Source organism: Montipora foliosa, chromosome 7, assembly GCF_036669935.1.
Source record: "Montipora foliosa isolate CH-2021 chromosome 7, ASM3666993v2, whole genome shotgun sequence".
NCBI lineage: Eukaryota > Metazoa > Cnidaria > Anthozoa > Scleractinia > Acroporidae > Montipora > Montipora foliosa.
This window is the reverse complement of record NC_090875.1, coordinates 14,661,405-14,677,765: the sequence shown is the minus strand read 5'-3', so window position 1 is coordinate 14,677,765 and position 16,361 is coordinate 14,661,405. Positions and strand designations below refer to the sequence as shown.

General features: G+C 38.7%; 1 protein-coding gene across 3 annotated transcripts; it reads left to right on the top strand.

Moving 5' to 3' along the window:
- Positions 1 to 383: 383 nt before the first annotated feature.
- On the top strand, positions 384 to 8,551 carry LOC138010754 (melanocyte-stimulating hormone receptor-like). Of its 3 annotated transcripts, none has more exons than XM_068857729.1 (3): positions 384 to 530; positions 4,345 to 4,550; positions 6,510 to 8,551. In XM_068857729.1, the coding sequence occupies exon 3, from the start codon at positions 6,537 to 6,539 to the stop codon at positions 7,587 to 7,589; it is 1,053 nt and encodes a 350-aa protein (XP_068713830.1). In that variant the 5' UTR covers positions 384 to 530; positions 4,345 to 4,550; positions 6,510 to 6,536; the 3' UTR covers positions 7,590 to 8,551. The 3 variants fall into 3 exon arrangements, with proteins under 3 accessions (XP_068713830.1, XP_068713832.1, XP_068713831.1); XM_068857730.1 differs by lacking the exon at positions 384 to 530 and adding an exon at positions 2,881 to 3,271; XM_068857731.1 differs by lacking the exon at positions 4,345 to 4,550 and having other exon boundaries at positions 396 to 530.
- The last annotated feature ends 7,810 nt before the right edge of the window (positions 8,552 to 16,361 follow it).

The following is a 16,361-nucleotide window of genomic DNA, read 5'->3' as shown; positions in this document are numbered from 1 at the left end:
GACACATCGGATCGCATTCAATTTATTCGCATCAATTATAGAATAATGGCATTGACCAAGTACTTACTACAACAAAAAATTAAAAACAGTCCCCAGAATATCTTCAATCACGAAATAAGACATTGAATGTTTTTTCGTTAAAGGCTAACATTTGTTAAGGGCTAGACGTTCTATTATAAAAACGCTGTGAGTTTTCTTACTACCACGGCATCACCAGCGCGGATACTGATATAAATTTCGTATATGCCGCTGATAAATACTGCGCAGGCGACTTCCTAATCAAAGGCCGAAACAGTCCCAAGCTGTTTTAACAGCTTGGGACTTTTTAAATAGCTTTTAAAAAAGTCAGATGTTAAAACATCTGCCCTTTTTAAAAGCTATTTAAAGGATCTCACTTAAGGTTGTGTGTTACTACATTTTACCCCAACCAAATTGACTCCTTTGACAGACAATTTACCTTCACTGCTTCATCATCACACGCCATCTAATTTAGCCAGGAATTTTGGAAAAGTCTCTTAGACTCTTATTTGGTAGGTATGAAGTGTCAGCCTTAAACCTACTTGGTTATCTGCCAATGACAAAACACTCCACGACTTTTTTTCTGACAATCGCAATTCTTCTTCTTCTTCTTCTTCTTCTTCTTCTTCTTCTTCTTCTTCTTCTTCTTCTTCTTCTTCTTCTTCTTCTTTGGCAGTCCATCGCAGGCGATGCCGACTGTTTATGCTAGGTGAGGCAGAATAAACAGTCGTCATCGCCTGCGATGACGATGCAATGCGATGATTTTTATTTATTTATTTTTTTTAAATCTCAAAAAAATCAAATTTATATACAGACATTTTGGGTAAAAATTCTGAGTAAATGCATGGATTCATTTAAGCGAGACATTGTTCTTAGTACTATTTATTTATGCGTCGACAAAAGGTACAAAAAGCTGTCGACAGTGCAAAGTGGGATAAGTGGAAACGATTGACGCAGAAATCGTGCGCCGGGAGTCAGTATTTTCAAAGCACTTGTTCAAGTGGACAGGTGGAAATTATACGGCTTTCGTATTTCTCTTGCTAAAAACCAATATTTCTTCGTGGCTTATTAATTAATTACTTTTTTTGTTTTGTTTTGTTTAATGAAACGACCACGTTTGGGGGAACCCCAAATTTCAACTTCTTTTAAATCGCTAGGGTAATATTGCCTTGCGTCGGGATACTATGAAACAGGTTTAATTCTATGAACACATTATTAAGGGAAACTACGAATTTATCCCCAAATTTCTTACTAAATATGGACGTCTTTCATGCCGTATCCTTTTGAAATCTCTTGTCACGTAAGATTTTTTTTTTTTGTTGGCCCAAATTCCCCAGCTAACAAAGGGATGATAGAAAAAGTAAATTCCGTTCTCAGGTTGACTTCGTTTTTACCCATAGGTTAAATTAGTGATCTTCGTTTTACTTAGGTTGAATACACACTCAGATGAATTGAAGGAAATTTTCGTTTTGGATGCTAAATTAAGCCTAGGGAAAAATTAGGGTCAGGTTAGAACTCGTTTGGGTTTTTACACATGAATATCAATTGAATTATTATACAGAAGTCAGGGGCACCCAACGTCAATTTTCGGTAAATATCTGTTCGGAAGACGCTTTGAGATCTAGAATTTTCGGAACATTTGCTGTAAAATTTCTTGCTTGCCTACCAGTCCTAGGATTTTCGAACATCAAAAAACTGGTATAATTGCTTATTTTTAACGGATTTTTACCCTAAAAAGGTCACCTAGAATTTTCGGGAGCCTTTTTTTCTGGCTGAAATTTTCGAAAAGGTAAGTTTTGATCCCTTAATTTTCGGATCACTAGACTTTCAGCTAGGAAATCCGAACAGATGAAAAATTTTTAGGGGATAAAAATATGCCCATATTTACCGTTAAATACCAAAAAACGTTTCACAATGCGATGTTGAAGTGGCTTTGAACTATATTCTCGTTGGGTGCCCCTGAGAGGTCGACGATAATGAAAAGAACTGTGTTTTTGTTGAGTATGTTCGTCGTTCCAAGGTGATCTGGTGACGTAATTTGGAGGACTGGGAAGAAAATTTTAAAGCCGTATCCCACAACCGCGCGCGGCCTTAGGTGTTGTTTCCAAACTCCCTGCAGTATTCCATCGCCAAAACTCAACGGATCATTACGTGTCTACCACATTTCCTGTCGTTGAATGAACATTCAAGTAGACCCGACGAGATCTAACCTCGCCTCTGGCATGTTGAATTCGAAAATAAGCACGCGCGCGGTTGTGGGATACGGCGTTAAAATTCTTCTCCCCAGTCCTCCGAGTTACGTCACCAGATCACAAGGTTGTAGAGTAGTGGTGAATATATAGGACTATTAGGAGGGCCTGAGTTCGAGTAACGGTAATTACATTTTACCGACAAGACCGATGACAAGAAACAAGATGCGTTGAGATGCGTATAAGACAGAGGGAAAGCAGATTAGAGTCATACTATTCTTAAAAAAAACACCGGCTTATAACTAGTTTTTGGAAAAAAAGAGATTGGACAAAAATAAAAAAGTAAAAAAATAAAAAAAATGGCTTAATCTTCAATCGAGTTAATATCTAAGAATATTATTAATTTTCTGTTATTATTGTTTTCTTTGCGATTCAATAGTTATCGGTCTCCTCAGATTGAAGATTAAAGAACGTCAAATGTTTGAAGATAAAAGCTCATTTTTTTTCTTGTTCCTGCAAATTTGCATATATTTGTCTTTCTGCCACTTTGTCTCACGTGCAATTGGGTCAGTATTAACATCTTCCGTTAAAGTAAAACTGTTTGTAAAGAAAAGACCGCAAACTTCTATTTGGCGCTGGTTGTTAGAACGATCGCGAAATCACGGTGCTGTGAAACGGGTGAACTCGGACGACGAGCCAGAAATTGATGACAATCTCTATCCCTTCGCTGACCAAAAGGATGGCGACCTATGGGAACGAGATTGAGCCATGCTAGTTAACATGCGAGTCACACAGTTATTGAAAGCTAACCGTTTTAAAACGGGTGCTTAGACTTAAACACTGTTTATCAGCGCCATTTTAAATGGGTGCTTGGACTTAAATGCGAGACTCGCATGAATTGCATGACTCGATGGCTCGCAGTTTGTCAAGACAAGTGTGTGTTCGGGTTGACATTTGCAGATTATATTGTCTTCACGTCCACTTAATATAATTGGAGTTAGCAGTTAGAGTGTAAGAACCGTGGACGATTAGTCTTGCACAACGTTGAATCAGAGAAGATCGTGGTGAGTCAAAATTGATTAGAAAATATTTATGAAGGTCAAGTAGACTATTGCACTACTGATAAAACAACGCGCTTTGTTTTATCGGAAACGAAGTGGTAAACTATTTTCTTCCCAGAGAAAAAGAGTTTAGAGCCTTATATTTTTTTAATGTTTTAATTTTACTTTGAGACCATCTCGGATGACTTTTCCGCTAGTGAGACTGAAGGTGTTTCAAAGAGTCTATGATGGAAAACCAGAATTTATTAATTAAATTAAGTAATAACTATTTTTTATTCAGATGCATAAATGTCAAATACTTGTAGTCTTCAAAAAAATATTTCTTGCCGTTTGTTTGGTTTTTAATCTCAATATTTTAGACCCAATATTCCAGACTAGAAAAAATTGCAATATAACCTTCAGAGTGGCAATCAATACAATGGTTTTTTTTTTATGGCGGCCGAAATCTCTGCAACAGACGTAACTGAACTGAATCAGTCATGTAAAGTCACTCAACTTTTGATCGGATTCCTTTCCCTGATTAGATTGGTGACAAAAAAATGATCTAAAAGATCATTTCTGTCTTTTAACTTTTTTTTCAAATAAATGTTTACACCTTTGCTTCCCAGAGATTACTTTTTCTCATTTTTAATGAATTCTGCTTTTATTTCCGCCGGGAAAAATCCATTTCGGTAGATTCAGTTGTTTCCGTGACCTCAAGTGTGTTCGAAGACCGTCTCTCTAAGACGGAAAGCTACATTATAGCATTTTACTTTGGAATATCAAGAAAATCCAAGAGGTTGTTTTAAAACATGATCAATGATGCACGTCTTTATCCAAAACTTTTATCCTTAAGGATCTATTCACTGATAAATTAAAATTTGTTCCCATTCTTTAATCTCATTTAAGATCTCGAAGACTATAATCACATCAATTCCGAATTTCTTAACTTGACTACGAATATTTTTAAATGCACATGAAAAAAGCCAATATTTTAATGGCGCAAATGAAATAGTGGCATAAACTTCCGTCGTTAAGTCATTACAAACGTCTTTATTTAAATTAAATTTATGTGTGGCATTCTCAATTTCATTTAGATTTGATAGAATTACATTTATTCATGTACTGTCAACAATTGCTCAGTTTCCACCACCACGAAAGTAGACAAAAGACGGTTTAGGACTGCCTCGCCGCTGAGTCAAAGAGTATAATTGTTTGCAAACTGCAAAATCCCACGCTCGAATTCAAGGGGAAACAAAAGTGGAAAGAAGGGACCTGCCTCAAAGGATTATCTGCTGAACAGGTTAGAATTTGTCGAACTCCACTCATTGACTTTATAATGGTAAGCGCGCGCACCAGCTTGAAGCATAGAAACACTCGTTTCCAGTTTTATAGAAAACATAGAATCTACTTATCGCACTATAGCTTGATTCAGATTCTAAGCGGCGCCGATTAATCAAGACAGCCCTTCGCGAGGAATGTTTTTGTAAAGCTTAGCATAGCTCCAATACAAATCTAGTATGAAGAAGAGCCCTGTGACGCAGGCCACTTAATGCAAAAAAAGCATAGACGGAGATGAATCTGATAACAGTCGAACTGAATATGTCACGCGTTTTGCGTTGGAGACCAACCTTAGGTAGTGCTTTCAAAGCGCCGTCTTTCATTTTATTCATCTCGTACAAAGACGAGCAGAAGACACATTAAATTCCCGAACGAATAATTTTATGTAATGGACAACGCTGTGGTGGGTTCCCTGTTCACCGGATATTAACAACAGCCAAGATTAAACAGGCGCATCGAAACTGTTTCCCTACGTTGGTCCCAAACGGCGGTATGACGCATCTCACGTTGGTCGTCCCGTTTTTACACAGTAAAATGAAACACGCACTGTTTGCTTTGTTTATTTGTCAAGCTTTTATTTATACATTCCTTCCAAATTGCTGAATCTGGTTTTCGTCTGAGAAGACGTACTACATGATATAGCTCGCCTGATTTGTCTTGTTCCCCGTCTGAACGGGCGCACTAAAAATGTTTGCCCGATTTTGACTCACCAGGTTATTATTGAAACAGTCATTGCAACGTTTTCCAGGTCAATTCAAAGTTTGCTCGCGAGACTTGAGGGCCAGTATGAAATTCAGTACGGTAGAAATTATTTATTGCTTTGAGGAAGAAGGGTGGACAATTAGGTAAAATGATTATTTAATGGGAAGAGCATGATATAAATCCTATATAATAGAAAAATTAAAGAAAGCAAAAACAATGTATTTATCCTAGCCGAGTTAGAGTTAGTCTCCCTCTACTAACTCTGATCCTCTGATTTAATGGGGTCAGAGTACACATGCGCATTACAATATTCTCTTGTTAACGATCTCTCAAAAGCCGTGATTGTTTCGATCAGCATGATAACGAATTCTGGCCAGATCCGATATGTGCGTAAATCACGGTGAAGGTTCATATTTGTAAACGTTGATGACCAGATTTACTTCAATTTCTGAACTTGTGCAGAAGAACCGAAAGTCCAAAACTCTCAAGCTGGCCCAAACAATCGCGGTCTCTTTGGAGATAAAGAACCCAATCAGTGGTGGATTCAATCAGGCCAAATATTCACCTCTTTAGGTGGCTAACTTGAGTATTTGCGAATACGCTCACTACAGGGCACGAGTTACAAAAGGAAACCTAACAAATTTCTCCCAAGTTTTCCCTGTAGAGACTTACCAGTATGGGTACCGAAGACTTACTTTTTGGGTGTCATTTTTTTTTATTACCATGGCATAATCACATCACTATGACCATGGCAACATCACATCTTATGACAGGCAGATACGTTTCTATTTTTGGCCTAAATTCCGTAATATTTATACTTTCCATTAGTGAATTCTCTTTTAATCTTTGCCATATTATGCGAATGATATTGCCTGACATTTTGAAGTGGTAAAGAGTCAAGGTCGTTCAGACGGTTTTGCCAATATTCTGTAATTTGTCAGTTTTCTAAATATATGCGATAAGCTCTGACAGACTTTAACAAATATAGGATATTTGATAGGAACTGTATGTGGTTAGAGCTGAGCCAATTAAAAAAAATTACAGGAGGGAAATTAGCAGTTAAGTTTACAGATTTACAAAAAAAATCGGAAAACACGCGCCATTCAGGCTTTACGTGCCAAACTAGTGCCCAGCTTGAGCGCGGCCCTAAAACTCTTGGGAGCCTCCCTAACAAACGTTTACCAAACTCTCATGATGTCTTTGCTCCTTTCCTTTCTAGCTTTCTTTTCCTGTTAACAATTTTATCATGAACGTTGGAGATTATCTGCCAAACATCAGTGTGTCACTGGACCTGGAAAACGTGACGAGGGAAAGCGGAGGCGATAAGAAAATCCGGCAGTTGTTTTGTACAGCAGATGGAGGGCACCAGTTCTTTCTGTCTGTTGTCAACTTCTTTCTTTCCGTCATTGCAACTCTGGGGAACCTTCTAATACTTGTAGCTCTACGCAAGGTATCTCGTCTTCACCCACCATCTAAGCTTTTACTCCTTTGTCTCACTGCTACCGATCTTTGTGTGGGAGTCGTATCTGAGCCGTTGTATGCCACCTACTTGATATCGTACAAAATGAAATCAGTGAGTCATTGGTCACGACTTTGCGAATACACTGGTTCTCTCACAACTGTTTCCTTCACCATGCTATCCGCAGTGTCGCTTTTGACGCTAACTGCAATAAGCGTGGACAGGCTCCTTGCACTGTCCCTTAAGATGAAATATCGTCGAGTTGTTACGTTAACAAGGGTTCGAATGATCGTAGTGTTTTTCTGGATATCTAGCATTGCCTTCAGTTCAACAGCGTTCAAGAGTTTAGCAATATCGAAAGGTTTTGGCTATTCTGTAAAATTTTTGTGTGTCCTCGTTTCGGGTCTCTGTTACGCGAGAATCTATTTCATTCTTCGTCGCCACTGTAACCAAAGTACAGATTTTCACGGAGTGAAAACGGCATCCTCGGGTAAAGAAAGTAAGGTAGATATGGCGGACTTCAGAAAAACTCTATCCAGCGCGATTTGGGTGCAGCTATCCTTAACCGTATGCTATCTTCCGTACAGCATAGTTATAGCAGTTATTACTCTTACTAAATTAACCCCGTCTCTCTACATGGCTTGGGGATATACGGCGACCTTTGTCTACTTTAACTCGTCTCTAAACCCGTTCCTCTATTGTTGGAAGATTAGAGAAGTGAGAAAAGCAGTCAAGGATACCGTAATAGGCAGAAGGGAAAGTGAGCAAGTACCCAGAAATACATCAGCGTTAAAGATGGAGATATCTCCAGTTCAAACCCACGATTTCCCGTCTTCATGACGAAAGAAGTTAACTTTGACTGTGACGGACGTGGAACGCATTAGTTTGCAAATAGCAAGCTCATTCAGCTGCTACCTTCCAACTGGGTGTTCGAAATGCGGTTATAGTGTTCCTTTTCATTCAAGGCTCCCCAAAGATTTAGTCAGCTGAAATATCCCTGTTTTTGTAGGTCCACTCCAAGGTAACCTGAATCTTATTTTCAGTGCTTAACTCGTCGCAAATGCAGCTCTAGCCCTTAGAACTGGCCGAGAAAGGAGGGATATGATTATCAATCGCGAAACAACTCTTTGGAACATGGCGAAAGAAACACAGACTGAGAGATGCAATCGAAGGGGACATTTCCATTATTTTTTCCGCGAGAACTCAACCTGTTTTACGTGATTTTTTTGTCAACTGTCAATATGACCTTACTTTATTCCGTGACAGTAATGTTGGGTAGGGTGAATATAGATCGGATTCATAGTACGAGATTATCTCAATAGTGTCACACTGGTGCATCCAGAGTGTTGCACCGTTTTTCATCAATGATAAATTGAAAACGAAAAAAAAAAAAAAAAGAGTTTACATGGCCTCGACTCATTTAAAACCATTTTCAAACTCAAGCACCTTTCAAAAATATTATTGACTGATGTCTTATTATGGCCGCAGTCATCTGTTCCGGTCATTTAACACTTAAAGATGTAGATCTATGTGCAACTAAATGGAGGCGTTTATCGAAAACAGCTGCACTTCGTCTAGAGTTTCACAAAATAATCGACCGATTTTCTAAGGCTTCTATTAGCATATATATGGCTTAACAATTTTACACTGTAAATCATTCTTAACTAATAAATAGGTTCAGAGTGGACAGACAGGACTTCTACGATCATTTTACCAGGCTTATGCTGCAGGTGGTAGTCGATTAGTTTTTGGCGCCACCAAGTCGTTCAGTTATCTGCTATTATATTATGACGATAATAAAAAAAAAATCCGACAATCTCAAAGAGAAAAGCTTATGTTTTATTGCTGACAATTTTTTACTTATTCCCCGGATGTTGTTCTTTTAGAATTTGATCAATCTTTTCTTCGTTTATGCCCGGTGATATTTGAAGTTTCTTTGAATCTCACAGCTTCGTATGTTATTTGACAATTTTCAGTCCATTCTCGTTCCCGGAGCTGCAATTCTTTTGGCAAGCGCCACGGATCGAGACTCTCGATCTGTGGCGTACATGTGCGTCTTCAGTCAACACGCAGGCACCTGGGTCATCCAAAGTGAACTGTTGACGTTAACAAACAACTAACCGATCAAAATGACTGAGATAGAAATTGTTCAAGGGGCACTAGTACTGTCACAGCGTTCGTAACGACTTTTGGTCCAAACTTACGAATGTCCATCACTAAACAACTTGATCGCATTAAAATCGCTTCTACATCACTTTTTTATGTTTTCAAGTGAAACAGGGACATGAGAAAAAAATAAGAAAAGAAAAATGATATGATACGAATCACAACGCGAAGGCCTCGAGGCCAAATCCCAATTGCAAAATTGCATAATTGGAGTCCGTGTGTATAATGTAAGGCATAAGTAAAAATCTTTCTTATGCAGGAAAACTGATCCCAGATGAAAAGGATAATTCTGATTAGTTCTCTGAGTGGTACTGGTCCGAATTTTGCAATACGGACCGCTAAGATGGACCAGTAACGAAGCAGCGTATATAGGTTGCAAAACTTTTCCCATTTTCAGTTTCATTTTCCGGTCATAATAAAAAATGCGAGAAATATTCTTTATGTCGGAGTTCCAGTAAGAAACCGTTAACAGAAGCAGGCGAAGAGAGCCAATATACTAAGAACCATGTTGAACTAGTTTGTTCGGTCTGTACTGGGAAAATATTGGTGTCGTTCGTTTTTCGCAAGTTTATGGAAATCGCCTTTCACGAACTCCACTGCACCAATATTTTCCCACTACGGACGTCATGCTAGTTCAATAACATGTATCTCTCAGATAGTACGCGAGCTATGATTGGCTATTCTACAGTAATGCCCGCTGCACGGCTAGGTCAACACTTATGGCCATCCCTCAAACTGACATTGGACATTTCGTAACAATTACACGACGCAATATCCCATCTTAATATTGACAAGCTTACCGCTGAAAAAAGAACGAAAACAGGCAGAATTGGAGCTTAAATTCAACAAGATATAGCGTTTCTATTTAGGTCTAAGAGCCCCGTTGAAGACGGTTAACTTTCAATTGTTTTCCTGGGTACTACTATGTCAATACTCTAAAAAATTGGAGTTTTCAGGAGCTTGTCTCGTTAGTCTAGTGCATATCGGAAACTGCAACTGGTGAAGCCATCGATCCGGGTACAACTCTTTGCTTCGCCTATTGTAAATCGTCTCAACTTGTTTAAAATGTTTGTTTCGTTGAAGTCTAAAGTGAATTGTATGTCGTGTAAGTTGAATAAAAATGGGAAATGTCAGTTTGGGGGATAGAAATAAGTGACGACCGCATGGCTAGCTAAATTTAAGATTTTGATAAAACATTCTCTGGAAAGTTTTTCTTGTCGTTTATATGCTAAATGAACTTGTAAAACTGTTTGAATGTTGCAAGCAATTTTTCACAAAGGCAAGAAGATTTGTTCGTTTTTTCGGATGTTGACGCATATCAATCATGCGTGACAGTTAAACCTTCCGCTTATTAACTTCAACTAGTTTCCTTTCCCGCGCGCCTGATTATCTCAGAGATATAGTAAATTTCTTACAAACCTCGGTTTCTCAGTCCGTAGTGAATTCTTTAAATTTTTTTTTTATTTAATTCAATATTTATCCAGGGGCATCCAATTTAGCAGAGCTAGTTTAAATGGAGCCCTGACACAGCACAAAACAAAGACATAAAACATTAAAAACTAGACAGTTACGGATCTTCGCTTATTCCCGTTTATGTCATAAGTTATTCCCGTTGATGTCCCTAACTTGCAGTGCTACGGACCTCGAATCGACTTGGTTAGTAAGAGGCATATACATTACAAATGTACAGATTGTGTTGCCGTCTAAACTTTCGATTTGTCAGAACTAGCCGCGTACGTGATTATGAATATTTAATATTGACGACGCTTGAAGGGCCTACAGTTAAGTCATAGGTAATATAGTAGGTCAAATGAAAACATGTTGTCTCGCAGTGATGAGCGCAAATTTCTATTGCGTCGAGAAGCCTGAAAATTTTTCAGGACTTCACCGGGATTTGAACCCGCGACCTCGCGATACCGGTGCGATGCTCTAACCAACTGAGCTATGAAGCCACTGACGTTGGGAGCTGGTCACTTCTGAGTTCACAACTTCCCGTGACAAGTAATTATGAGTGAAAGATATATATGAAATACATCATATATTGCACTGCGGGTATGAAATCAAATGAAAGCATGTTGTCTCGCAGTGATGAGTGCAAATTTTTATTGCGTCGGAAAATTTTCAGGCTTCTCGACGCAATAGAAATTTGCGCTCAACACTGCGAGACAACATGCTTTCATTTGATTTCATACCCGCAGTGCAACATATTATGTATTTCATATATATCTTTCACTAATATAGTAGGCTTTGACAGATTCAGTTCGGCGACCTTTGAGCAACTTTAACGATCTTTGAGCAAATTTTTTAATTGTGCACAACTTCCGCACACCTTTTCCTGAAGTTGGCATAATTTTGCCGTTTTATGGCTTTTATAAGAATTTCAATCAATTTCACCAACAGTTGTTAACACGTTTCTTTCGCTTTCTACGTGAAAAAGTGCAATCATATTTCTGAAGTTTTTTTTTTTCCTGATGTGATTGGTTATTCTGCCATGATAAATATGGATGTTCGGCCATTTTTACAAGAGAATGGATATCCTGTGTAAACTAGTTCCACTGTAAAATGCACCCAAAACAAAATGGTGGGCGCTGTTCTTTCTCATACCGACTAAATCTAGAAAATGCACCGGTTGCACTTCACTTACTGGAAGTTTAAATAAATTAGGTTAAAACACTAAAATCGGCCATCACAACAATTGTCGAAAGCTAACATTGGACCATGGGTGCTTAGACTTAAAGACTAGTACTGTTGATCAACGCCGTTTAAAATGGGTGTTAAGGCTTAACCGCTATTTGGGATGTCACTGCTTACATGTAACCCAGTAGATATGAATTTTCCATGGTGTAATTATCACAAGGTGTCCAGAGTCCTAACACCATGCCAACGACCAATGACAGGCAATTCCTGGATTTAACCGCAAATGTTCTTTCAGATAACGAAGAGAAACAGAGGGAGGCTCGATCCAGACTGCAACTAAAAAATAGGGCCGAGCTTGGTGCTATTCGATCTACACTGAATTTTTTTAAAATTTCGTCATTGAAAGTTTGACCCTAGCTCATTTTTTCCCTTTCCGTAATTTCTCTTAATTACTATTCATTTGTGGGAGGCACGGTGGCGTCGAGCTTATGGTTAGAGTGCTTTACTCCGGATCTAGTGGTCCGGGGTGTTGTGTTTGGCAAGACACTTTACTCTCACGGAGCCTTTCTCCACCCAGATGTATAAATGGGTACCGGCGAAAATGCTGGGGGTAACCCTGCTATGGACTAGCATCCCATCCATGCAGGGGGGAGAAGAAATACTCCTAGTCACTTCATGCTTCAGAAACTGGAGGTAAGCACCGGCCTGATGGGCCTTTGTAGGCTCGTAACAGAGACTTTACCTTTACTATTCATTTGCAAACATTGAAATAATAGCATAAAAATCTAATTTGGGTCAAACTTATGGAGAAACGTGCAGACACTGACATTTAACAATTATTCCATGAGCGCGCGTTGGATACGAGATGATAGATAGCCAACGAGGCGCGTAGCGCCGAGTTGGCTATAATCATCTCATATCCAACAAGCGCGAGTGGAATAATTGTTTTATTAAAAACACCCCCAAAATATGGAAAACTAGACTACAATAAAAATAAAAAGGCCCAAAAAATCACGCATATTCTTGCCGTATTTGTAGATCATGGTATAATGGCTCATAACCCATAATGGCTTAGCCAATCAAAACTCTCGAATTGCATTATCCAATGATCCAGTTTTTAATAATAGAAGATAGATTATTTCTATAGCTACCCTCTTTTTTGGAAGTATTTTACGAGTGTGACCGTGACTGTTGCTTGATTTGTTAACGCAGGTTGTACAAAACGCACTGAAGACTAGAGTCCTGATGTGTTGCTAGCAAGACAAATAAATTGTTGCAAACTTAAACAGTCAACATTGAAAGGGCGAGAGGGGAAGGGAAGTGGGAAAAGGTTTAAATTCTAGATACGGCGGGTATTGGAAGCTAGAAAAGGTGTTTTTTGATGAAAGTGTCTCAACAATTTTGCAACTTGTTGTAGCAGAGGTGTCTTTTCTTTTTGCGTTCGCTGGGCTGACGAGTGCGGGAAAAGAGACCTGTGTCATGAGTCGAAACTCACTTTGATCCAACCGCCGTCCACAACCTTGGACGGCACTCTTCAAACCGCATGCCCCATGATGTGTTTGCTGACTGTGCCTTGCGCCCGCTGTGTCCCGCGCATCCCTTTAAAGTCATTCCACTGTTGCCAAGTGAGCCCACACAAAATGAAGTATCTTCTCCCCTACAGGTGTATGATAACTGCAGACCGCAGACTGCTTCCCTGCTAGCAGAGGCCTCTGTTCTTTTGCAATCGCTGGTCTGATGAGTACGAGAAAAGAGATTTCTGCCATGGGTCGAAATTCATTGTGTTGAGCATGCACGGCGGTTACTTACCGACCGAATCCTCACGTGGACTTCATGTTGCGTGGGCTCCCTTAACAACAGCGGAAATACTCTAAAGGAATGCGCGGGACACGGCAGTGGGCTCAAGTCAAAGTCAGCAAACATATCATGGGGCATGCGGTTTGGAGAGCGCCGTCCAACGATGTGGACGAAATATATTAAAAGTTAATATATTATAAATACAGTTTGAGAGATTCTAGTGAAAAGCGTAAGTGTAAAAATGATAATTGTACTTAAGAATTTATCAAAATGGATAATATTAATAAAATTCAGTTTATAATAATAATAATAATAATAATTATTATTATTGTTATTATTATTATTATTATTATTTATTTCAAAGCATTATACAAAGTCTCAACGCCTAACAATAATTGAACAGTCAAAAATATTAAAATAGAAGGTGCGTAGTGTATCAGTATACTGATTAATGTGAATATATAAAATATTTATGAAAGTCAAATAGACTATTGCACGACTGATAAAACAACGCGAAAATGTATTTTTTTTAACGATATTTCAGCTGGGCAATACCAGCCTTCATCAGGTTTATGTACATGTGGAGATCTAACGAATTTACAGAATATATATACACATGTTATGAAGCAATTAAAGAAGAATTCAAATGATAAGGTAACGTGATATAGCTATTGGATAAACAAACCAAAATTTCAAAATAATAGAATGCCGTTGAAACACCATATGCTAACGAGATCGTTAAATTATCCGTCTCGCTTGTTTATCCCAAGAGGTTCTGTTTTTTGAGCTTTTCCAATAAGACTGGCTTCCCGAGTCACGTTGATTAATGAGCCTTTCAATGGAAATGAGTAACATATGACTGTGTGAATGGTTATTGCTAAGAAAGTGTTCTGAGACTGCGGTCTGGATATAAATACTAGTGGAACTGAGTATAGGACGTCTGTGTTCATTAAAACGGTCTTTAAAGCGACGTTTGGTTTCTCCGATATACTGAAGAATACATAATTTCCACTGAATCATGTAAATAACATTAAAAGTGTTAAAAGTAGAGCGAGATTTGATTTTATGGCTTTTACCCGTAGAATGAGACGGGTATTAACGGCCGAGTTCTATATAGGGGCAAGCGGTGCAGTTTTTTCTTCTGCACCAAAAAGAATCGGGAAAATTATCATTACAAGGTGTTTTAATTAATAGACCATATTCGTATTCCCAGTATTGGACTGGAACTAGCTTGCAATGGAGGCTACTGCGGGGGAATATCTTAAAAGTATTTGCATTTGAAAAGATTTCCCCGCATTAGCCTCCATTGCAAACTAGTTCCAGTCCAATACTGAGAATACGAATATGGTCTATTGAGCCCTAATAAGACCGTCACTAATATTTTTACAACGGCGGTAAGCCACCAAAGGAAGTGTTTTGAAAACGCTTTTGCAACGATCTGATGAATAAAGTATGTTGGAATGTTTGTTAGGTAGTGTTGGATTGTATGTGATAGCAAAAGGAATAGTTTCGGATCGTCTTGTCATTGTGTTCCTAAGCGCGTCAGACCGAGGAATGTCAGAGGCCCGCTGTATTTGGGTTTTGAGGAAGCTTCTATCGAAACCACGGTTTGCTAGGTAGTTTGTTAGTTCATTTGTGCGTTGTGAGTATGCGGCGTCATGGCTAGAACAAATGCGGCGTAGTCGGAGGGCCTAGCTGTAAGGTATGGAGCGTTTAGTACGATATAGTATGAATTGTACAGTAAAAAATGTCAAGGGTATTTATAAACAATGAATAAATAATAATAAATAATAAATAATATAATAATGGTAAGGCTCTGTTACAGTTAAATTTAAATTCAGGTTAGTTTTCATTTCAACCTACAGGTCATTTGTGGATTTTAGGCACGCGCAGAGGCGAGACGTCGTACAAGGAGCGGCTGACTAGACTTACTTCCACTCTCTCTAGATCGCAAATTCAAAGACTTGGTCTTTTTTTATAATGTCTTTACTGTAGTACTGATATATATAGATGTCCTAAACTACGTATCTTTTTTTTTTCCATGGTCGTACAGGACAAAAGTAACTCCTCTAATGTACGCACTCCTCTGCAAAACATCTACCTTTCAGGCTAACGGAACTATGTTTGTAAGCTAGCACCCCCAACCAGTTTTTCCCCGCCAATTGCCTTTTAACTTTTTGTCCGTAAGTTAATGTGCTCGGACCTGTCACGCCAGGTGATCCGGTGACGTAATTTGGAGGACTGGGAAGAACAATTTTAAGGCCATATCCCACAACCGCGCGCGGCCTTAAGTGTTGTTTCCAAACTCCCTACAGTATTTCCATCGCCAAAACTCAACAGAACATTCCGTGTCTACCACATTTCCTTTTACTGAATGAACATTCAAGTAGACCCGGCGAGCTCTAACCTCGCCTCTGCCATGTGGAATTCGAAAATGAGGCCGCGTGCGGTTGTGGGATACCGCGTTAAAATGTTTCTCCCCAGTCCTCCGAATTACGTTACCAGATCACCTAGCGGGTATATGAAATCAATTACCCCTGCACGTGGGAGCTAGCCCCTTCGTGCCCATGCTACTATTATTATTATTTTTTTTTTGTTTTAGTTTTTTTTTTTTTTTTTAGCGAATGTTTCAGTACTCATTTTTATTGCAATCTAGGGTCAGTGCCTCGCATGGGACGTTGGTCCCGTTGCACCTGTCCCTCTTAGGTTTTGCTAGTAAAAAATAAAATAAAATAAATTATAAAGTAAAACATTTATTTTAAACTAGGTTAAAATTGAAAGTGGGAAACATCAACAAAAATCCATCAATTATTAGCAAGTTCGTGTAACATTTCAGTAAGTAAATTGGTCCTCGAGGTGAGTGGATGAATTTAGTGCAGCTTTAATTGTTCATGAGTATTTTATAAAACCCCAATGGTTGTTAAGCCTAGGCACTAATTTTAAAATGGTTAGCAAGGTAGGGGTTAGGAATAACGTGCATGATAACCGATTCTACTTTTCTATCTCAGAGCT